The sequence below is a fragment of the Cygnus olor genome, chromosome 9, assembly GCF_009769625.2.
Source record: "Cygnus olor isolate bCygOlo1 chromosome 9, bCygOlo1.pri.v2, whole genome shotgun sequence".
NCBI classification, from domain to species: Eukaryota; Metazoa; Chordata; class Aves; order Anseriformes; family Anatidae; genus Cygnus; species Cygnus olor.
Window position 1 is genome coordinate 1,913,403 of NC_049177.1, and position 22,333 is coordinate 1,935,735.

The 22,333-nt window shown below is 37.4% G+C and overlaps 1 protein-coding gene across 7 annotated transcripts in view; it reads left to right on the plus strand.

Moving 5' to 3' along the window:
- Positions 1 to 22,333, plus strand: part of SLC9A9 (solute carrier family 9 member A9) — a 210,794-nt gene that overhangs the window by 148,890 nt on the left and 39,571 nt on the right. For 6 of the 7 annotated variants that reach the window (XM_040566689.1, XM_040566693.1, XM_040566690.1 and 3 more), the window contains 2 exons: positions 463 to 511; positions 5,650 to 5,729. In XM_040566689.1, the coding sequence (XP_040422623.1) occupies positions 463 to 511; positions 5,650 to 5,729 (129 nt within the window). Of the gene's footprint in view, positions 1 to 462; positions 512 to 1,257; positions 1,843 to 5,649; positions 5,730 to 22,333 lie in introns of those variants that run through there. The other variant, XM_040566694.1, reaches the window with a different exon arrangement.

Below are 22,333 nucleotides of genomic sequence, written 5' to 3' on the forward strand. Positions count from 1 at the left end.
CCTGTCCATATAAGTAACAGTGCTTTCCAGGTTCTCATCATCTTGCATACACCCCACTACAACCTCCATGCCCCTCTGGTTTGCTCCCTTGTACTCTGTGTGCCAAACAAAGCCCTGCAAAGCTACAAGCCATCTGTGATGCAGCATAGTCAAGAAACTCCTCAGTCCTGCCATCTCCTCCATATCCCTCTTAAACTCCAGTTCCTCCTTGGTTGACTTGGTTGTCTTTTACCAGATATGAATCAAAGCTAAGGTGAAGACCAAATCTCAGCTGTTACAAGTAGCAGCAGTTAACAGTCTTGGTGTTTGTAACAACTTGAACTTCTTGATTTGAAAAGTGATCTTAATGTTTTGTCAGCTCTCTGCATGTTCACCTAGTAGGAAATGAGAGAAAATTTCTATCCTCAAAGCTCTCTTATACATCAGACCATTACCATGTTGTTGTTTGTTTTTTAAAAACAGAGTTGGTGTAGAACCAGATGAAGACCTCAAAGGACAAGCTGCAAGCCAGGTACGTTGGGATTTCAGATGTATGTGCTGAATTAAAAGCTATTCAGAAGTTGGCAGAATGTGTTTGTCAAATATAGCGTTATAGCTGGAAATTGTTTAAAACAGGTAAATTAAAAATAAAAAGGAGCTGTAAAGTATCTTTATGGTAGCAGGTACAAAGAAAGGAGATATATTTTTCATTGTGTTTGTATCATTAAAATTTTGTAACTGAAAATGTTATAGAGCTTTGAAGAAAATTATAAATGAATGCAAAGATATCCTGGGAAGTCTAATAAGCAAAATAATAGAAGTATGGCCTTCATAAATTCAACTATTTATCACCATCCAAATGTCACGCTTATGGAAATGAGACATTTCATAACACATTTAATTTCCTGGATTAAAAAAGGAAAGCATGTAATGCTTAATCCTAATAGGTCACGTTTCCGAAAATATTTTAACATTGAAACCTGAGTGTATTGAGAATTTGAAAACTTTAAACTAAAGAGGCTATCTAGCAAGCTGCAGCTGTTCATCTGTCAACCTCCCTTTTTTTTTTTGTCATATACGTATGGAATTGTTTCAAGTACGGCATTGTCTGCAACAGCAGTATAAATCTGTATGAGAGTCAGTACACAAACAGGACATCCTCCAGCTTGGTAAATGGAACACCAGTAGGACTAGGGAAAATCAGCATGACAGTTGACAAATTGCCAAAGTGAAAAACAAAAAGAGTGTCAAAAAAGAATACTGTCTTCCTCTTTCTAGGTAATACCATCCCATGCATTCCTTCAGACTACCCAACTACAAGTGAAATTGGGAATTATCGAAAAATGAGAGAAATGTAGAAAATGAGTTAGAGCAAGACATGAATAAGAGGTATTCAGAGTCTCAACACTCATTGAAACTGGAATTCAGGTGCCTAAATGTCTTAAAGTATCTCTGAAAAGATAGAAAAGATGATTCATATCTGATCGTATCCTTAGTTTTTACACCTCAGTCACTATTAAAAGGGCTATCACTCCATTTCACCAAGAACAAGATATTGATTTATTTTGAAGCTGAAGGGACTAATCACTAATATCACTCTCCTAAGCATCTTGGTAGTAATCCCTACAATGCCTCTGCCCAAATTCTGACCAAAGACAGGACACAGAACCTTATTCTTAATGTTTATCTGTTCTTGCTAGGATTTCAGAACTATTTAATTTTGGAAATATTCTCCTTTGCAGCAGTCACAAATTAGCAACATAACAGAATGCTGAATTGACCAGTATACATATTGACTGAATTAATATGTTTGTGAAAACAGGATTTCTTCAGAAGCCAACAGGCTTCTGGTTTCCTCCTCCTTGTATTAAAAATGAAAATAATCATGTTTATGAATAACAGTAACACATCCAGTGTCCCAGCTGTGCCCTGTGAATCAACACCTATCTCTGTTGACAAAACTCTGCAACAGAATACAGAAGGTGTAAATAAATATAACACCTTTCATGCCCTGTCATGTCCAAGTCAGCACTCCTTACAGAATAAATTTTACCTTGGAAGATAACTTTGCTGCTATGATTTCTTCTACCCTGTGGTCTTCCATTGTGATTTCACTGAGCTTTTTGTATTTGACATCTCAATCTTTTACTAATTCAGATCTCTACAGCGTCGCCTGTAACCCTCTTTAACTAAGTACATATCAGAGTTGTTCAAATTATTCTAGGTTATTTCTTTTAATTTTCTCTTTTATCTCATCTCTTTCATTACTCTTCCCCTCCCCTTGTCTTTTTTTTCTTTCCCTTTATTCCTAACATGATATTTTTATTTTACCTGCTTTTCATTTTCTTACTACATTAAGCGTGTCTTCACAATAAAATAAGTCATTTTTCTTATGTATACCCCATATAAACAACCGTCATCCACCTAAAAGAATGTTATTATAGGGAACGAAAAGCAACAGCCCTAGAAAGGAAAGTTCAAGATATGAGCTGACGCAAACTTTATACATGATGAAAACTGACTCTAATGTCCAAACAAGACAAGTAAGACCTCAATTATATTTTGAGTTCTTATCAAAACGACATCCCATTTGGCAGAACGTAGGTAACCTCACAAGACCAAAAGAGTATGCCCTGAATTAAAGCTTGTTATATCTATACATGTACTAATACACAGGCAATGATGTTGGCACCTTAGAGTTTAATTTTTTTATGTATGCCTGTAACTTATTTAAGTTACAAGTTCCTTGTACACAGTTGTAGGACTTCTGATGATGCTCACTGTTTTATCCTGGGCTGGCTCAACCAGTATTTTGGGCAGTCAGCCAACAGCAAATTCCAATTCTAGTTGTAAGACCTGGACTAGTTGTAAGACTTGGAAATCCAGGGCTCGTTCCCTAGCAAAGGTATAGAGTATTCTAATTTATAATTACCATCTGTATTTCACAATGCTATAATCTCATACATCAAAAACATCTTTCAGTTTCTTTGCATCAGTTCTGCCTTGCTTTTCCTTAAAATGTGTTTACCATCAAATCATTATCATTACAAAAGCATTAACAGAAGAAAAATCAGCCTTACACTCATATCTATTTATTTACTGATGGACTGCTACAGATAGCATATATTATCATATAAAAATTAGATATAGAAATAACCAAAAGCAGTCACTTTGCTGCATATTGTATACATTCAGAGTATAAACACCAAAAGCTAACTCTAATTAGCAGAATGCAGGATAAATAATGACTAAGCAGAGTTACAAAATTGATCTATTAACAACAAAGAAAAAAAGACAAAAGCTTTCATGGCAATGAGCTTTTTAATTAATTTCCCCATTAAAAAAAAAAAAAAGTAAATAACATTTTTTATTCAGATGGTGTTGTAGCTCAGAAATTCTGCTATGTTAATCTCCAGCAAGACAGTGTGATACATTTTCTACAAACATTTTGGAAGACTGGGGTAGATGTAGTATTGATCTCAGGAGAAAACTGGACACCTGATAAAACACCTATCAAAATAATCTCTGTCAAGATTATGTTCATAGTTTAACTATGACTATATCTTTATTAGTATAATAAAGGACAGTATTAGTACCCTTCCCTCAGCTTCATCCACCACTGGTTGGTGAATTTATTGCAAGGGACTAATTAGAAGAATCGCCAGTTCCCAAGTAGGGGATGAGAAACATTGGCATTTCACTTCACAGAGAAATTTGTGTCCAGAAGAGGAGATGAGCTGTCTCCCCAGCTGTTACCTCCCTGAACTGCAGGGAAAGTAAAAAGATACTTTTTTAAGACCGTAGGATCCTAAGACCAGCAACAGCCCAAAAGCATTCACACTGACATCTCCTGCCTTCCCTTAACTGTTCTGCTTCTGCAGGAACTGCACGACAGAGAACTACGCACGTTCCTATTAATGCAAAAGCTGACAAGACAGCACAGGTTTCATATACAGGAGGAAGGTGCAACACCTTCAGAGCTCAAAGCAGCCAGAGGTTCCAGCCCAGCAGATCAGGTGTGGAGCAAAGCAGCAGTAAACATAAATTCAAGAAATAAAAATAGGCCCAAGGCAGGACCTGCATACTCTGGGAGAGTTATACTCTGGGGCAGACTTTTTGTCCACTGCTTTCACATGGAAACATGAATGCAAGAAGAAGCTAGAGATACAGTGAGTTTGGAAAGAGGAATTAATTGGCAATTATGGCTCCTGGAGATGTTAGTATGAAAACCAAGTACACAAGGGCCATTTGCAGAGCTCGTTGTGCTTTTAAGTATCCTTCCTCTGCATTGTGCTCATTGGCTGTTTGCTGCAGCCCACTCCATCACGATGTCTCTTTTCATGATTGTCCTCTTCTCATCTGTATCTCTGTCCACTTTAGTCCTTCACTGTCCTCTTTCTTTCAGTATTTTTTTTTCTGTACGGTTTATCCCAGAACTGACCTAACATAGATCTTACCTGCCATCACACTTCCCATTTAAGCCTTTTGACCCTTTTTCCCATCTGTGTCTATCTTGTCAAAATGCACTGTTAAGATATCGAGGGCCTAGAAGAGTGCTCTGCTGCTCTCTTAGGGATTAGCACCATCTTCTACCCCCCTCCAACCCTCCCAGCTACTAGATTCTGTCCTAAAATACTCAATTCAGTAATAAAGAATCTGAACCCAAGAATAATACTTGGCCTATTCAGTGCATTTGTAAATTCACTGTGACCAGCTCTGCTGTTAGCAAACTCAGCAACAGCTACAACATAGTTTCTGTCTCCATATAACCTTATCCATTAATATTATTATCATTGGCCCATTTACATGCATGTTTATGTATTACAGGAAAATAAAATTTTAATGTACTATTAGATTAAAAGAAAAATTATTAAATTGGTTTAAAATTGCACAAAGAAAAACATTTCCATTAAAAAGAAATCTAGCTTGCAGCAAAACAGACACAAGACAATAATGAAGTATCCTTTAGAGAGCTGGCAGTCCCATTCCTAATTCCATCCTGCCCCTGGTTCTTCCGCTGTGATGCCCAGAGCATGACCAAACTATCTGTCTGCACAGAAGACTGTTACAAATGCATCATTCCAAAATATGACGTTGAGTAAAATGACAGCCCATCTACCTGTGCCCCAGAGTTAGGATGACACATCGAAAGCAGTGTTTTGAGTCAGTGCATTTTGGTACTTATAATTACCCTTACTATTCTCCTGTGTTCCTATAACCTTGGAAAGAAGCACAGAAAGTAGTGTCATAATTATTAGAATATCAGGTTCCCTTTGGGAATGACATTTTGTTAGCCATACGCAAATAGCATCTGAGCTTGTAGGAGTAAACTGAAGTAATCCCACAATAGCAATTAAATCGAAATATCATTCTATTGATCTTAGAATATAGTGCTTCTCAGCTGCTTAATAAAATTGGAATCATTAAAAAACTAAATGCTGCACTCTTCTAGTGAGTATATAGCTATGAGAAATGTGCTATATGAGCCCATTTACTCATGAACCCATTCACAGAGATGACATTCCTGCACGAAAGAGGCTTTTTAAATTAAAAGGGAAAAAAAAAGCAGTTAATTGTAATTCACTTTGACATGTATTTTTAATATTAGAACTTCATATTTTATTTATGACATAAAAATGCTTTTCACTTTTTTATTTATTCATTTTGCAGAGTACATCTAACTCGGATAAAAATACAACCAAAGCTGAGAGCGCATGGCTGTTCAGAGTATGGTATGCCTTTGATCACAGGTATCCTTTTCTGTTATAAGCCACAGATGATAGTTTCATTACAACTGGCACCTTCAAAATACTCAAAAAAAAAAAAAAAAAGGTTGTATGTTCAGAAACATGTTAAACATTTCTAAACACATTAAAAGAAATTACACTTTTGTAAGGAGAAGAATTCTTCAAAGTTCAAATACACAGAAGTTGTTGAGAAGCAGGGCAGTGCAGTGGTGACGCTATAGCAGTGAGAACCAGCTGCGATCAGAACCTCTGCCCTACAGCAGTATATAGTCAATAGGTTTAAACAAATTAACCTTTTTAAATTGCAGGAGAAAACTAAGCCTGTTATAAATCAGATCTGGTGTAAATTCTGTGTTTGGGAAACCAAGAGATTATATAGACTGAAGCAGCCCAGTGGCTCTGAACTTTTATATCCTCAGAGCGGTAGCTACCCAAGAAGAAGCAAAAATAAGAAAACACTGGTTTGCCCACACCTCTTACAAACCGCAGAGAAAGATGCACCCATTGTGAAGATGTAGCTCCCAGGATTTCCCTGGAGCTCATACTTCACATTCCTTAGATTTCTGAGCTTTTGTGCTTCCATTCACATTCCTACTGAGACAAAACACTTGCAGCTACATCTTCCCAAAGCAAAGGTAGAGCATACACTCTTTGACACCCATGCTGTCACTACTGCTGGTGGCAAAGAGACCTTAAAGCTACAATTCTAATTTGTCATTTTAATCTGACTCTGGAGAGGCTTTGCATAGATATCAGTGAGATCCCATGATAACAATCGTGCCCTAAGCCTTTAACAGAAAACACAATGAATATAACAGAAGTCCTCCTGCTAAGTTCCACACATACATGCAAAGCTCTACCAATAGTCTCCATTATTCAGTAACACATCTATTAATTATTCCATTGCCCTTCACTACTCAGCAGAAATTAACGTTCCAACTACATGTATGCTTTTTTCTGATATGAGCTACAGCAAACTAGCATGAAATATTTCAGCAGATAAAATGCTACCCTTGGGGAATATAGCTTCCTAAGAGGAGTTCAAGTGAAGTTATCCTTCAAAGAGACTTCTGATGGAAAAAAAGAAAAAAACATTTTCTTGGTTAAAAATGAATGCATTACCCTAATTCAACTACCAGAGCAGTTTTAAGGGCCAAAAAGTGCTTAGAATTAAATGTTTCCCTAGGACAATTATTTAAGGATACTTAGAAATAGTAGGTAAATGCAGTATGAAGTGGAAAATGTTTAAAAATTAATGCTGAGTACAAGCATAACTGGTTTAAATACCACCCAGTCCCACTTCTTTTTCAGAAGGAATAGCCTGTGGTTGTGTATTAGCAGCTGTAAGTTGAAAGGGACAGATGAACAGGGAAGAAATAAACTTTTGTGCTCTGAAAGGGAAAAAGGAGAGAGAGAAAACAAGAAAACATGTCCAAGAAAGGCAAGAATTGGGCAAAGGTATGAAAAAAGAATGAAAGAGGCAACAAGGGTAAAGCTAGAAAACAAGGGATTGAGACAGAAGGAAAAGACAGAAATCAATTTGAAATAGTTGGACATCATTACATGCAAAGCGAAAAGACTGTAGAATTCATTCACCAGAAGTGAAAACAAAGGTTGTCTTTTCTACTGTCTTCTCAGAGGTTTTCTGTATAGTACAGATCTTGAAATGGGGTTTCTGATGCTCCACTCTGGAAAATCTGGTTTCTAAGTCTTTTGCACTTCAGGAAAATATTGTAAAAGTGTTTGTGTTTTCTTTTAAAGATTCTTAAAAAGAGTACATTCTTTTCAATCTCTTCAAGTCATAATCTTCCTTCAGAATTCAGATTTTCAGAAATTATAGCCATGCCAATATCCTGAAATATATTTTCATTACAAACAGTACATCCATATTTTACTAATACCAAAAATGTATGTCCATATACAATAACAGTTCAACTCACTAATGCTGTGACTTGCAGCACTGAGCATTTATTTATTCACTATATTTCTGAAATACATTATTTTCAAGGAGACAGAAATTATCCACCCCAGCTTTCTAGGTTTGCTTTTCTCTGCCTAATGCTACAAAGCTGTGCTGCTAAATTTAAAACAAGAAATTGTCATGTAGCACAGCATTTATGCCTAGTGCAAGGTTGTACAGAGGATTATAATAAAGTTTCCGAAGAAAACATACTGAAAAATAACAATCTTTTTGGTAATATACTTCAAAAGTATACATGACTGCAACATTTCTATATTTCGACATTTGCTCTTAGGCTTTAACACAAATATGCTCATTCTTCTGGCAATAACACCTCTTATATGCCTGTTCATTTCATGGGCAAAAAGCTAAAGGGAAGAAACAACACTGAAGAAGTCAAAAAGGTGTGTATTAGACAACGGAAAAGGGCCCAACTAGGGTAGAACTGTACAAAAAAAAAAAAAAAAGACTAAGAATCAGATTTTATTTTTGTTCTGAATGAAAAAGTAGGAGTCCATCTGACTCCTGATCCAGAGTCAGATGGATTCAATACGGGTTGTTTTCTTTAAGCAAGTATCTTTGAAAAAGGTATTGACGTCTAAGAAAAACATACTGTTCTCTAAAATCTAGGCTAAGAAATGTTAATATTGGAATAACAAAAGTGAAGACGACATCATTTAAGTCATCATAAGTGAGGATGCTGATCCAAGATAACATCTTGGATATTCATTTCAGTAATTTAAACAATTACAATATAAAACAAAATACTTGGTATCTGACAGTGGGTAAATTCCACTGAATTTATTTCAGCTTCCTTGTTTTTACAGCCTTTTGGTACACTACCATTTGAAGCTGTGGTATACTCCTAAAGGCTAGTGGAGATGTGAGGAAGGAAAAAAATTTTAAGAATTTGTTTGGGGGAAAAAAAACAGCTCTATAAGCATGTCTTTGTATTGTTGATGGGGTTTTGTGGTTGTTGTTTTTTCTCCAAAGCAGATGTAGCCAAGTTTAGCTAATGAGTAAGTAGGTGGAAATTTTGTCCTGCAAGGACAAGAACCTGTGTACATAAGGGCAGAGCTCAAACAAATGGTGAGCAAAGTTGTCCAGTCCCATGCATCCCACAAAATTGTAGCTTTGCTCCCAGCTAGTAGCAATTTGCTTTTAACTCTTCTCAGTCTTTACTTGCTTACTGCAGCCAGGTTGTATATAAGAGTATCACTGTTTCTTGTTGCCTAATCCCAAGACATTGTATCCCTGTCTAGAGTTGGAATTCTTTCTCGTCTACATAGGCCTGTATTCCCAGTCACAGTCTATTGCTTAAAATCAAAGTAAAATGAATCTAAGCATGTCTTGCAAAGAGTCTTTACCTGCTTTTCCAGCTCCTTTGGACTAACCTCCTGCAATAATTTCTAGTTTAATACAATATTACACAAGGCTTTGTGTCCACTAAGACTTCTTGCTCTCTCTGTATTCATACAATACTGAGTGCCTCGTGTGGGGTTATTGTTGCTCTCACTGGCTGTTCTGTAGCATCAGTCAGGAAGATGACTGCACTGTTCTGCTTCTTACGCTGTGTACTGAGAGGAGAAGGTATTTGGGACACAAAAATGCAGAAATAACTGAAACTGAAGATAAAAAAGGGAACAATGTATCTGCTAAGATGTCTCCATCCATAAATGCTCATGATCTTCATAAGGAGAAGCCTACATTATGTAGCAGGATATGTACATTTAAAAGGTGAGCTTACTCTTTAATACCACAGGCTCAAATTTATATTGAGAAAAGAATAGTTACTTTGTAATATGAAAACATGCAAAACTACAATAGAGGAAAGTAAAAAGAGAAGGAAGAGAGAGGATGGCTTTACATTCATGATAAGTTTCTTTTAATATTTCGTAAGTGTTAAACTGAAAAGATAGACCTTGTGCCTACCTACAGCCAAGTCTAATCCTTTTTTCTCTGGCAGCGGGGTAAGACGGTATTGCGTGATGTGGCCAAGACCAAATGACCAAAGCTCTAGGGCTACCTATCTTTGGCAGATATGAGGGCTGAGAAGAGGTAAGATAGTTGTTGTCAGCTGGCAAGCATGGGTACTGTAGGTGTTACGGTGACACACCTGCATCCTTCATATCTCTCCAAGTTTGCAAGTCCTCCTAGGAATATTGCTGTCTGACTTCCACTGAGCTGTGATTTTTGGTGCCCTCACATGCACACTGTCACAAATAGGAGGAGGAGGAGAGGTTTCTCCTCCTTTACAGATTTCTTTTGAATTTGAGGAACTAACATTCAGTTACCCTGAATAGAAGCAGGAGTCTGGGACTGTGAGAGCCAATTCTCCATAAAGCAACTTCTAAAAGCATTTCTACTTGAACTGCAGTTATCCATCATTCAGATGCATTCATTTCAGTTTCAAAAAGGTTGTTTGTGTCCCTTGCACTTACCTGAAATCAATCAGCCAAAAGGAATTGCATTATTTGTAGACTTTAGTTTACCCTCCTTAACTTATCAGGGCAGCTATCATTTTATTTCTCCTGTGCTTTGTACATGGATAAAACAGACATAATGGCTGCCTATAAAGTAAGATAAGTACTATTCTGTGCCTGTGAGAAAATGGGAAAGCTGCTAAAAGCAAAAGTCCATTCCAGGGTGAACTGACAATCAAAGAAAAATTCAGCATTTTGTGGCCTTCAGCTGAATTTTCCTTAAGAGGTGACTTGCGACTGACCTATCAGAAATAGATGTTTTTGGAAAGAAAAGACAAGAGGCAGTAAAAGCATGCGTGTGCACACCATTTTCTTTCACTTGCTAGAGAAGGAAAGTTTTCTTAATTACTAATATTCTGATTTGGTAATATTTATCACTTCAGTGACAACAGTAAAATAGTACTCAGTGTCCTAGCTTTGGACCAAGACCTTATTTTGCTAGAGAGCTTCCAAACTGAGTAAAGGTAACTCTACATCAGAGATTTCAGTTTTGTTATGAACCAAAGAAGCATCAGATAAGGCAATATAAGCAAATTCAAGTAGCTCACACAAACAGTAATGTAGAATTCGCTGCTAGCAAAAGGTGGGATCCACAGCGGAGAAGTGCTAATCTAGCACAGGGATCAGGTTTTGCAGGTGTTACAAGCAGATCATAATAAAATCTGAGAGGAAGGCAAAAATACCAGTCAATGGATTGGAGTGGACATCATTACATGAGACATCATTACATAAGCATGACACAAGAGCAGTTGACTATCATAAAGCTCTGTCAAGCACTGCAAACTTGAGAAGGACAAGGTCCCCAAAAGACATTTTATTAGTAGCACTAATTGCCTAAACTTGGTTCAAACCTCATTGAAACAACACATTTGAAAGCTTGCGATCTATGAAAACTCATTGTTCTTTTTACGGCACAGATAATCAGTATATCTGATTTGGTGCTATTACCTGACCCTTTCCAAGGACGCAAGATTGTTGAAACTCTGCAAATTAACCTAATAAATAAACATGGCTAATGATTAGCCAGAATAATAAGTGACCTCAGTTTGTCCTCCATTCACAGAAGGAAAACTGAATGAACAAATCTTAAACAATCCACATTGATTATGCAAGTAAAATTCTCATTTGGGAAGTTTGTCTCACGTCAGTTCCTTGAAAGTCTCTTTCCTGTCCAGGTATTTTTTACAAGAAAATATTACTAAAAATAAGTTAAATACCAGCTATGAATAAAAAATACAAAGTTCTAAATGAAAAAAAAAAAAAGGTTCTTTTACAGTATTTGACACATGCTACTTTTCACCATTCTGTTGCATAAAGACTTATGTAAAGATTTGTGACAGTTTCTTGTTTTTACTGCACAACATAAGTCTTTGAACTCACCCTTTCCCCACCATGATTCTGAAGGAAGACAGGAGCTGCAGGAACTTTGGTTCCACAAAATATAATCAAAAGGAGATAAAGTTTGAATTTTTTGCTATTTAGATTTTTCATTCTTACTCAATACACTGTGGAAAGATCTATTTACATGTTTAGAGCTGAAAAAATAGCAAAGAAAAAAATAGTTATGAAGAAAAACTGACAATCGAAGACAACAGAAAGGTTGGATTCTTTTTCATAGTCTAATTTCATTTTAAAGTCATTCTGAGAGTGAACTTTTTCTTTTTTCCTCTCCAAAGGCTTTACTCTTTACTTCACTGGTAAGCTATTATATAAGATTTCTTTAATGTCTTCATAGTATGCAGTATTTTTTGCCTTTAAAGGAAGGAACAGGGAAACATTGGGGAAACTTTATAGGATTTCAAAACTCAATTTTCAAAATAATGCTTAAATAGTGCAGGCATGATACTAGTGGAAAACGCGAGCATATCATTGCTGTTGAGAGCTAAGAAAAGGCAAACTGATTCAGTGTGATAAGAGATTCACAGTGAAGTCCAAAAAAACGTTCTGTAAGCTGCTACTGAATCCATGTTGCTGTCCTTTGGAGACATGCAGGGCCAGGTTCTATTTTCTGTACTTGGCATCGAACAGTCATTGATTTTTGTAGGAGTTCTGTTTGGTATCTAAGGCAGAGCCTGGCCTACAGCTTATTCTAGACAATTTAGTGTAGAATCACCAGTTTTTTGCATTTAACATCCTGGCTCATTTGACGTAGCATACATTTGGTTTGTGCTGTTCAAGGGATTCTTTCAATTTCTGATGACAAGGACCACAACAAAAAGAATGTTTCATTGAGGCTACCAAGCCCAATATAACTGCATGGGTCTTTGTGCGACTATGCCACTTCCTTTCATGTAAACCTATATTAAACCACGTTAATATCTGCAATAGCTAGAAACTACAATCCTCATCCCACAAGGAGTTCTAAGTTTTAAAAATAAAATTATTCATTAAAAAAAAAATGACATTTTAATTTTTTTGGGTACAAAACAACTCCAAAGCTTATTTTAAAAGTCAAAATGTTATTTTTGGGAATGTTTCTGAAACATTTCCAAGGTTCATCCACTGCATAGGATCTGGCAGCCCACCAAGTAAGTCAGAAAGTTGACAAAAATGTAGAGAAGTGGAATTGGAGACTCTGTAGTCTGCCTTTTGTGGGGCTCTCAGCAGAGGCTGTTAATGTACCTTCCACATGGGTTGCTGGAGCCAGGGGAGTAAAGGGGAGAGGGACAGCAAACCTAGTAAAGTTCCAGTCTAGCATGCCACTCACTGAATTGGACTTTTTGTTTTATTATTATTATCGGTGAACCAGTGCTTTAGACACAGAGATAACATATCTGTAAGTTTTTGTCTGGGTCTGCCTAATTTCCTGTTCTAGCAGCTAAATTTTAAGAAGCCCCTTTCTCTGCAAGCACCACCACCTGCTTCATGCCCATTGGGGAGCCAACAGTGCCCCAGCCTAAGGAACCTTTGCCTACACCCCAGGGCTGAGATATTTGAGTCATTCCTCCCAGATTTACCAAGGACCAGTTCTGAAGCTATTCAGCAGACTTTCAATCCCCACTACGAGCACATAGCACTTCATACAACCAAGGCCTCAGTAAGGCAATCCAGCTTGCAGAACTGCTTTCATTTTTCCCTTAATGTTTTTTCAGCTGCATTAAGCCACCACAGACAGCTGCTGCATGTTAAATCTAAACAGTATCAAGATTTATGCTTTACCATGAGAGGAATATAGGCATATTTTGTACAGAAATACTATACTATTTGATATTGGCCAAGAGTCAAATGCTCTAGAATGGACAAAATTTACAACTAGAAAAATTCCTTAATTTAAAAAAAAAAATAAATAAATAAATCCATTTCTGCAGCTTACTTCTGCCTGTACAGCTGTAAGTTACCATACCTATCCACTCAAATACAGAACTCGAAGGAGTTGATCCAAAGCCCATTGAAGTGAACACGCTCACAGTTTATTGACCTGGACAAAATACTGCTCAGGCTACCTTAGCATTTGATTTTACTGGTGGATATTGATTATTATTCCATGTGACAGTTCTTAATTCTGCTTTATTTTTTCTCCACTTCTCACTTTATTACAACATACTGTAGCCTGAACATACAAAGCAGCAGAGGCCTATGCTTGTGTTAGTCCACTCGAGCATGAAATTAGTTTGCTGGCTGACAATACTTAACAGTACCCAGGAGACCTAAATATGATACAGGAATACCGGAAGCACCTAACGTAGACTTAATCAACCATACTTAGATTCTTCTTCTAAGGCTCTTATTATTTCATTTACAGCCCTGTAATGTAATACACAAAAAGTTACTTTGCATTACACCTAAAGTGTTTTCAAATGTTCTTCTGCATGTGTATCTTCCACTGTCTTCCAAGCCACTTAGCACATAACAGGATGCTTGGATGTGCACGCAGCACATGCTGCATATGTAATACCATCTATAAATGGTACTTCTTTTATAGCAGCAATTGTCACAGCAAGATGTTGCTAATTAGAACATTACCTAAGCAAGAAAGTGGTTGTATTTCCTCATAAGGGTTTGTCATTAATGTTAAATCACAGTGGTATTCTCATAAAACCCCTAAGACTATAAAGGAATTCAGTATGATTAAGGTTATTACCAGGAATCCAAAGGGCACATTAATGATTTGCCATGTATTAGAAAGCATTGTTGAATTGAACTCTTTTATAGAAAGCTAATATCAGGATGCAAAGCCCTTAAACACTGGACAAATGTTCCAGTGGGTGTGAATTGGGCCCTCAATAGGCCTTATTCAGAAGCTTTGTCTGTAGCCTGGCATTCTTCCCACCTAGGAGGTGGCTGTAGAACGGGCACTGCTGGTATGGGCTCTGATGGCTGAGTTGAGTGCAACTACTTCAGCATCCTCAAACACAGAACCACCAATCAGGCTAAGGCAAAAGTACAAATGTGTGAAGGGGAAAAAAAAAAAAAATGCTTGCCTCTAATTTTAAGAAAACTCCAGCAATCAGTGATTCAAAATAATGCACTTCTCGACAGCAGAAAAACTCAAGAGCTGTTTTCTGTTTTCTGATATTGAAATAGGTGCCTGATTCACCGTAACATGTGCATCATCACACATTCAAATATATGGTGCATCAATACATTTGCACTTCTCCTCAAGGGGACGTAAAGGGAAGGTGGAGGGAATAAATCAGAAGAATGAAAATACTGATACAGGGCTGACTATAGGCTTGCATGAGGGGTTGTAGCAGGACATTACATTTCAGGAGCTCATTTTAACTACTTTCACAGGATGCATAAGTCCAAAGCAGGAGAGACAAAGTCTGTCTTTCATCTTAACACTGCACTATGAGCTTCAAAAGTATAATTAAAGCCTGAGTATAGAGCCAAGAGGAATACAGCTTATTAATTCAGATAAATAAATTCATAAGTACAGACCTAGAACATCCCAGGGGACTGAGGGGTAGATATTAATTGTTTTGGGGTTGGGTGTTTTTCTGTTTTTGTTTCTAGTTATCATAAACAGAGTCTAATTTGACCTACAGATAAGAAAATCAGCCTCAGCTGGTTCTATTACCATAAAGACAGCATCACAACCACAAAACCTATTATCCTCTGTTCTTAGTGGTAGAGGGGAAAAGGAATATGCTATGACTTACAGGGTTTGGCCTGTGACAGAGTGGAACAGACCAATTGTTTTATTCTATGAACTCTGTTCTTTCTACTTTTAGAAAAAGGGGCTGTTCCTAAAGATGGACAATAAAGGAGTAGCTGGCTGCACAGAACGTTTTCAGCTGCTCCTTTGTGGCTAGGTCACAACCTAGTCATAGCAAGTCATAGAAGTGCCCAGAGCAGAGAAATAATTAACAGATTGTAAAATAGTAGCTTTCACATAGGGTATACAGTGTACCTAAAAGATCATGAAAATAATACCAAAAAATTGTGTCTCCAGTGTTCTGGAGGTGCTATTTCAAGAAGCAAGAAATACTGTCATGAAAGGTTAGGAAATGCATCTTTAATTACGTAAAGGAATAGAATAAGTGTTTGGGGCTGCTGAGTTTAGTCAGATTTTTTTTTTTTTATCTTGTACTATTGTACCTGATGAAAACAGTTTTAACCTCTTAAATATACATTTAGAAGTTATTGTAAAGCATGCAATATTTATGCAGACAATTTTTTATAGATTTTTTTTCTTTTTATGTTTTTCCATGTAATTATGTAGTAGGGACACAGTCTACAAATGGTAAAATCTCAAGTTCTTTGAAGTTCCTAGGCAGCGGTGATGGACTTCGAATAAAACACACCCTATAAAATTTCTAACAACCAGACAGTGAAATACTCAATCTCGTAAAAGCAACCTGGTGATTTTTCTGAACTGATTCTTTATCACATTATAGTACTTTAAATATTTAACTTCATATGCAGAAATAGAGAAAAACAGTTGAAAAATGAAACATTTGTCTACGGTTCTTTGAAATACGGAATTTCTTAATTCACTGTCATCTTGAATTGGTTAAGCAATGGTAAATTGTTATTTATTTATAAAAGATCCAGCTATAAACAATTATTGTTGGATCTTTTCTTATACCATCATTAGGCAAACTTCTGCTCGGTACTACCTATTTTAAAGAAAAGTCCCTGCTCTTCCTTTGCAATGTCTATGAATAGTTCAAGAAGAGATTCCTTCCTCATTTCACTTTATATTTTTATGTACGCTGCTGAGGACCTGCGGTCTGAACTCAGAGATGACTCGAGCTGTGGTTGTAACATCAAGGTTAATACCACCAACTTTAGCGCAGTCCATTAGTCATAGTTTACACCAGTAGAAGAGAAGTTATCAAAGCATATAGTCTTCAAGCCTTTCATTAGACATGCTTTTGGCTTCAATCTCATAAGAGCCTCAGTTGCACCAGTAAAAAAAAGCTTCCCTATTAACGTCTGCTCTTTTCCAAACTAGTAGGAAAGAAATTTCCTCGATTCTATGTTTTAGAAAAAAAGGATGGGGGAAGCAGATTTTCCCACAGCTGTTACACTATCCTACATAGCCTTGGTCATGAAGCTGCTTATGCTGTCTGATTCCCCAGTGGCCAGCTGTCAGGTGGGAAGGGGGAGCTCAGCCTTAGAGTATAGACACCTGATTTACAATTTAACTATCAACAGAACATCTAAAACCAGTTTGAATAATTTTGAAAAGTAATGATAATCCCTAATATTTCCAATATGATTAAGATAAGAATTGATAGACCCCTTTTAATAGGGAAGCACAGAAATGGTTTTTACTCATAAAAAGCACAGCATGATTTATTCAAAGCTTGATTCTTCACTAAAGTTACAGGACTGTGCATGTCACAAATGGTTAAGGTTTTGAAATTCTTTGTGGATTATTCACTGAAATTTGCATTGCTACACAGCGCAAACTATTTTTGGATTCTGCATAAATAGAATATCTAATATAGAATTACATTATAATGAAATATGCAATAATGCAAGTACTCATAAAGTTCTTTTCACGTACTTCAGGCATCCAAAATTCTCAAATGCATGAAATATAATTACACTTGCTGCACAAATGACTGCATATCAGGTTCACTCACATTTAACTAAAACTCAGATTTGAAAATGTATATCTATGTGTGTATATACAGTATGCTAAGACATAGTTAAACTGCTATTAATATTTTGCATCATGGCCAGAGGGAAAGTGGAGCAAATAAAGATGTGGTTGGCCTGTAGGGCTTGGTCCTTCTAGCTAAACTAGAGGCTCATATTTTGTGATATGCAGAAAATGCTATTTATTAATGATCCATGAAAATGCATATAAAGCAGCCTTGGATCTGATTGTTCCACAGGTTGCTACCCAAATTTAAAGAAGCAATATATAGTTTTTATGTTTTCTTATCTGCTACTCAATTCAACAACACCTTACATTTTAAAATACAAGGAAAGAATAAAAATAATGTGAAAAATACGTAAGCATAAAATACTTACATACTCCACATCAAATGTATGAATATTTTTCAACTCTGTCTTTTCCCTCGCTTTCATTCTCAATTACATAATGGTGCAGCCTCAGCAGCTGTATTCATATAGAAACAACACAGCCTCACTAGAGGCTGATTGGTATCTTGCCTGCTAGGATAATTTTCTCAGGAAACAGCAACAATTAATTCAACCCCTGTTGGTCCAAGAAGAACCAAAAATCCCAATTTTCACTTCTCAGATGAGTGCTTTAACACCTAAGCTATTATGTTTAAAAAAAAAAAAGCCAGTAACTCACCTGGCAGCTGAGATTTTTTGGTTCAGTTCACTGCTGTCTCAATGAGTTAGGGATGGTACAAGGACACCTAACTTAGCATGTCACTCTGGGAAACAGGACATAAATGAAATATCTCCACAACCACCTCCAAACTGCAGTGATTCAGAGGTGTCTGCCTCTTTGATGTCTCCCTCCCCAGCCCAGATTGCTTCTTAGAGTGCATAGGGATAGGATTAGGAACCTATAGAAATTTCTAGCTAAAAATGCAGATGTCTCGTGTTTGTTCTTAAATCTGCTCATTTTACTGTATTATATATCTTCATTAATATATCCATGAACATAAAGGAGCATTGAAAATTACATTTTTATTGTAACTTTTTATATGGCAATAAATACACTCCTCATCTCTGTATGTTTTTGGTTTATGCTCTGTTGCTGCAGATTCAACAAGGCAGCCATGTATTTATGGTGGCATCTTTACTTTTGCACTTAGGAGAGCTAGATTTTTATTTATTTATATTTTTTTTTTAAGTATAAAGATGTGACTGCTTACAAGTATGAATACAAAATGAGCATAATGTCTTAGACATAATGCTTACTAGGTCTTTATTGACATACACATCCTTTGTACAGCACAGAACAGTGATCTGTGACCTTTTCCAATAAGAATGGACTGATAACATTTTCCTAACATCAGACGTGTCTGATCAAAATAGTCAACCCTTGCACCAGACCTTCCCACACTCAGTCCAGACATGTAGTGTTCCTTCCAGAAATGCACACCACCTCTTTAGGGGCATTTACAGTAATATTCCTCTTGCCAATCTGGCACAAACATAATGAACATCTGAGGTGTGATTTCATGCACAGAGCATCAGGTCCAATCAATACAAATGAACAAAAATGCCTGCACCTTCTCTAGCAAGCAGACACATGCTCTCCCGGCCTCCACACGCAAGACAACTGCAATCTAACAGTCACAGTCCATACGAGTAGTACCAAGGCTGAGCAACTATCTCCTGAGTGCACACAGCAGGGAAAGACCAACTAAGTATGCTATGAGATGCAGTGAAGAAGCTACAGCAAATAGCCAAGGATCAGAGGAGGCTGGAAGCTCAGGGCAAATGCAACACACGCTCGCAGGCCTTCTCAGGAACTCCTCGTAACATGCAACATCTGGGAGCAGCTCCCAGGACCTTCCCTGAAAAGTGCACACTTCCCTGGGACAGGGAATTCCCACAGGAGAAGCCTCAGCAAGACCTTTACACCCAAAACCTCCCTCCTCAAGATTCTGAAACAGGCTGGGGAGATATGGCTATGAGCTTGTCACTACAGATAGGCATTTTCTGCTCAAGCTTTCAGGGATAAGTAAAAAGAAAATTCAGATTCTGCAGAGCAGTTCATCAATGGCAGAGCAAATAGCTATGACTCAGTTTATCACAAACAATAACAGAACAGGAATTAACATTAATAAGCTAATGCTTCATCTGATTGTGTGGGTTTTTTCTTTTAATCTCATTTCTAATTAATTTTGACAGATTGAATTAAAACGCTTATTTGCTTTGCATTTCATGTGCATGGAGCCCTTCCTGAAAATTTCTTCTCATAAGGTTTTATGTTGTCAGCACCAGCCTTTGTGAGCCCTTTTTCTTTAGCACACTGGAGGATTAAGTGCTTATTTCCATTTGTTAAATGTTTTTGATCTATTTTTGATCTTCCTGTTTCTCAGGAAGTTTTTTCTGCTTTTTGTTTTGTTTTCAGTTTTTAAATGTAGAAGCTTTACTTTGACTTGAATATTAATGCATAAGTTCCCAGTTTGGCTGTGGTGCCCCCTCACCATATTCCTTTAGAAAAGCCTTCCCGTGTTACTTCCAGCTGCGACACCCAGGACCAGACCTCCGATCTATCTCTGTACTTTCTGTCAAAACACTTGCAAGAAACATTTCTGAGGTATTTCAGCTGGAATTAACAAGAGAAGACTGATTTCCGAAGGTATGCATTCCTGCTCCTGACAGAGTCAAGGAGACGGGCTGCTTCAGGAGAAAAATGACTTTTCTGGCATTCTGTTCTCCTTGTGATGTATGAACAGTTCTCATTAGCATTAATTTGGATTCTAGTTGCTTACTGGGGTGGGTGTAAGCTCCTCAGCAATTAACATTTTTTAGACCTACTGTGTGCAGAACTGCAGCCATCAAACAATGCTCAAGACTAATTCTAAAGAGCTACGATCTATCACACGCATTCAGGAGATTATTGGATTCTTAAGTTTCCCTACCCTATGTCTTAATACCTGCAGTTCTGATGACTGCTGCTAGGAATGCACACGTTTCAGGGAAATAAAAGCAAAAGAAAGGAGAATTTCTCTAGCAACAAATTCCACAGTAAATGACAAAGTTTGGAAGGTGATAGGGTATAATGCTTCTGCACAGAATTTCAGCTAGTCCCCTTAGACTGTGCACTAATTGCATTTGTAACAGTTGTGTTATCTGAGCCTAAAGGTGACTTCTTTTCTTTATTCTGTTCGTCCTGCCTATTTGATGTTCTATTTTAAAACTAGGGTTACACAAATTGTTATGAAAAGAGCATACAGGAAAAGTATAGAGACGAGTTACATGCAAAAAATGCCATCTTGTATTAGTGTCAATAAAACAACACACGACCCAATGAAAAAATAAATCCAAAATAAGTCCCTTAGAATGAGTGGAATTGATGACTCCTGACAGAATTTAGCTCTTGTTCCAAGTGCTAAATCCAGCACAGATGGACTCAGTTACTCTGCATTAACACTTCTGTAACTGGGGGCAGAATTTTCCTTGGTGATTCCTTCCTGTTGTCTCACTGCGTTATGAAAACAGATGCAAGGGTGGCCTGCCTTGAAGAGTGCATGGTTCAGTGTACACTGCAGTGTTGATCAATAACTATCACTATCTGGGAACAATAGCCAAGGTCACGCGCATCCTGCACTGACCAGTGGATGGGTAGATATCTGAGCCCCGCTGTACGCAGGCTCTGCTCCTCTTTCACAAGAAGGTGCTGAAATAACTATTCCTGCTCCCTTTTCACCAAATGATTAAGGTTGGCAGGGACCTGCAGGGGCCATCTGGTCAAACCCCCCTGCTCAAACAGGGGCATCTAGAGCAAGTTGCCCACAACCACATCCAGGCTGCTTGTGAAGATCTCCAAGGAGGGAGACTCCACAACCTCTCTTTTGCCCCAGGCACAACAGAAATCATAGAAACTAAGCTTAAAGGAGTTCTGGCACTGGAATGGTGCTTGCAGTCAATTTCTACTACAGCCTGAGCTACTTTACTGTGATATGCTCTGAAAGCTGAAGCAAGCCCAAGCTGAGCACAAGGAACCTGAGAGCACCAGGGCACCTGCACACACTGCCAGCCGGCCCACCAGAGGCCTGACCTGTTGGCATGCGTCATCTCACAGGGGAGGGACCAGCTTCAAGTTCTGCAACCCAATTAAAATGCTCTACGTGATCTAAGGTGCTTTCACAAACATATACAGAGTTTTTAACATAATATACATATACTATTTATAAGCTGTATGGAAAAACAGCACAGAAAACAGTCAATGTAAAGGAGTCAGACATATTAAGGAGAGAGACATCTCTTCATAGTGTGTGTGTAAAAGTTATGTAGTTAATGGGAATATAAGTAAAATCTTCATTCAGCTTCAGTCTTCCCTTAAGATTCCTACATTATTAAATATATCATGACAAAATGTAAGGGAAATTATTACTGACATACTAGGAAAAAAACAAGCAGCCTATATTTAAAGCTGTATTTATTCAGTTATATCTTTTCTACTCACAGATATGATGGCATTTTAAAATAATATATGACCCATTTTTTTCTGAAATGCCAAACCATGCTAATAGACTGCAACTGGGAAGCTGATAATACTCTTGGCTGCAAAGTTAACCTGCAAATTGCAAGCCAAAACTAACAAGTGCAGCCATACAAAGACAAGGTGATCCATTAACTGTGTGAAATAGGAACAGCCACCTTCTCAGCAGGAAGTTAACTCTAGGGGCTTGTTATTGTGATTTCCAAAGGAAAAGGAACATTGTTCAGTTGGAAGCAAACAGCTGATCATGATTTGTAAGTCTGCTTTAAAGCCATGAATGATGAATCAAGCTCTGAACAGTCATTAACCATCATTTCCCTGTTTTGTCCTTCCCGTGCTGGCATTTACAGACTGGAAGTTAACCATTTCCAGTCCTCTGTTTGGGGTAGAGAGGACAGTTTCACTCTCCTGGTAAAGGAATATATTCACCCTTTTTCTTTAGCATCCTTATTTACTCACACTGATTAAGATTAATTATCTGAGTTTCTGAGCATGTACCTAAAACACCTGCACCTTCATACGTTCAAAATTCCCTTCAGTTCTGAGAAACGGGTTAGCGATATTTCTGCAGTCAGCACAGCACTAGTCTTTTCATTGGATAGCCGAA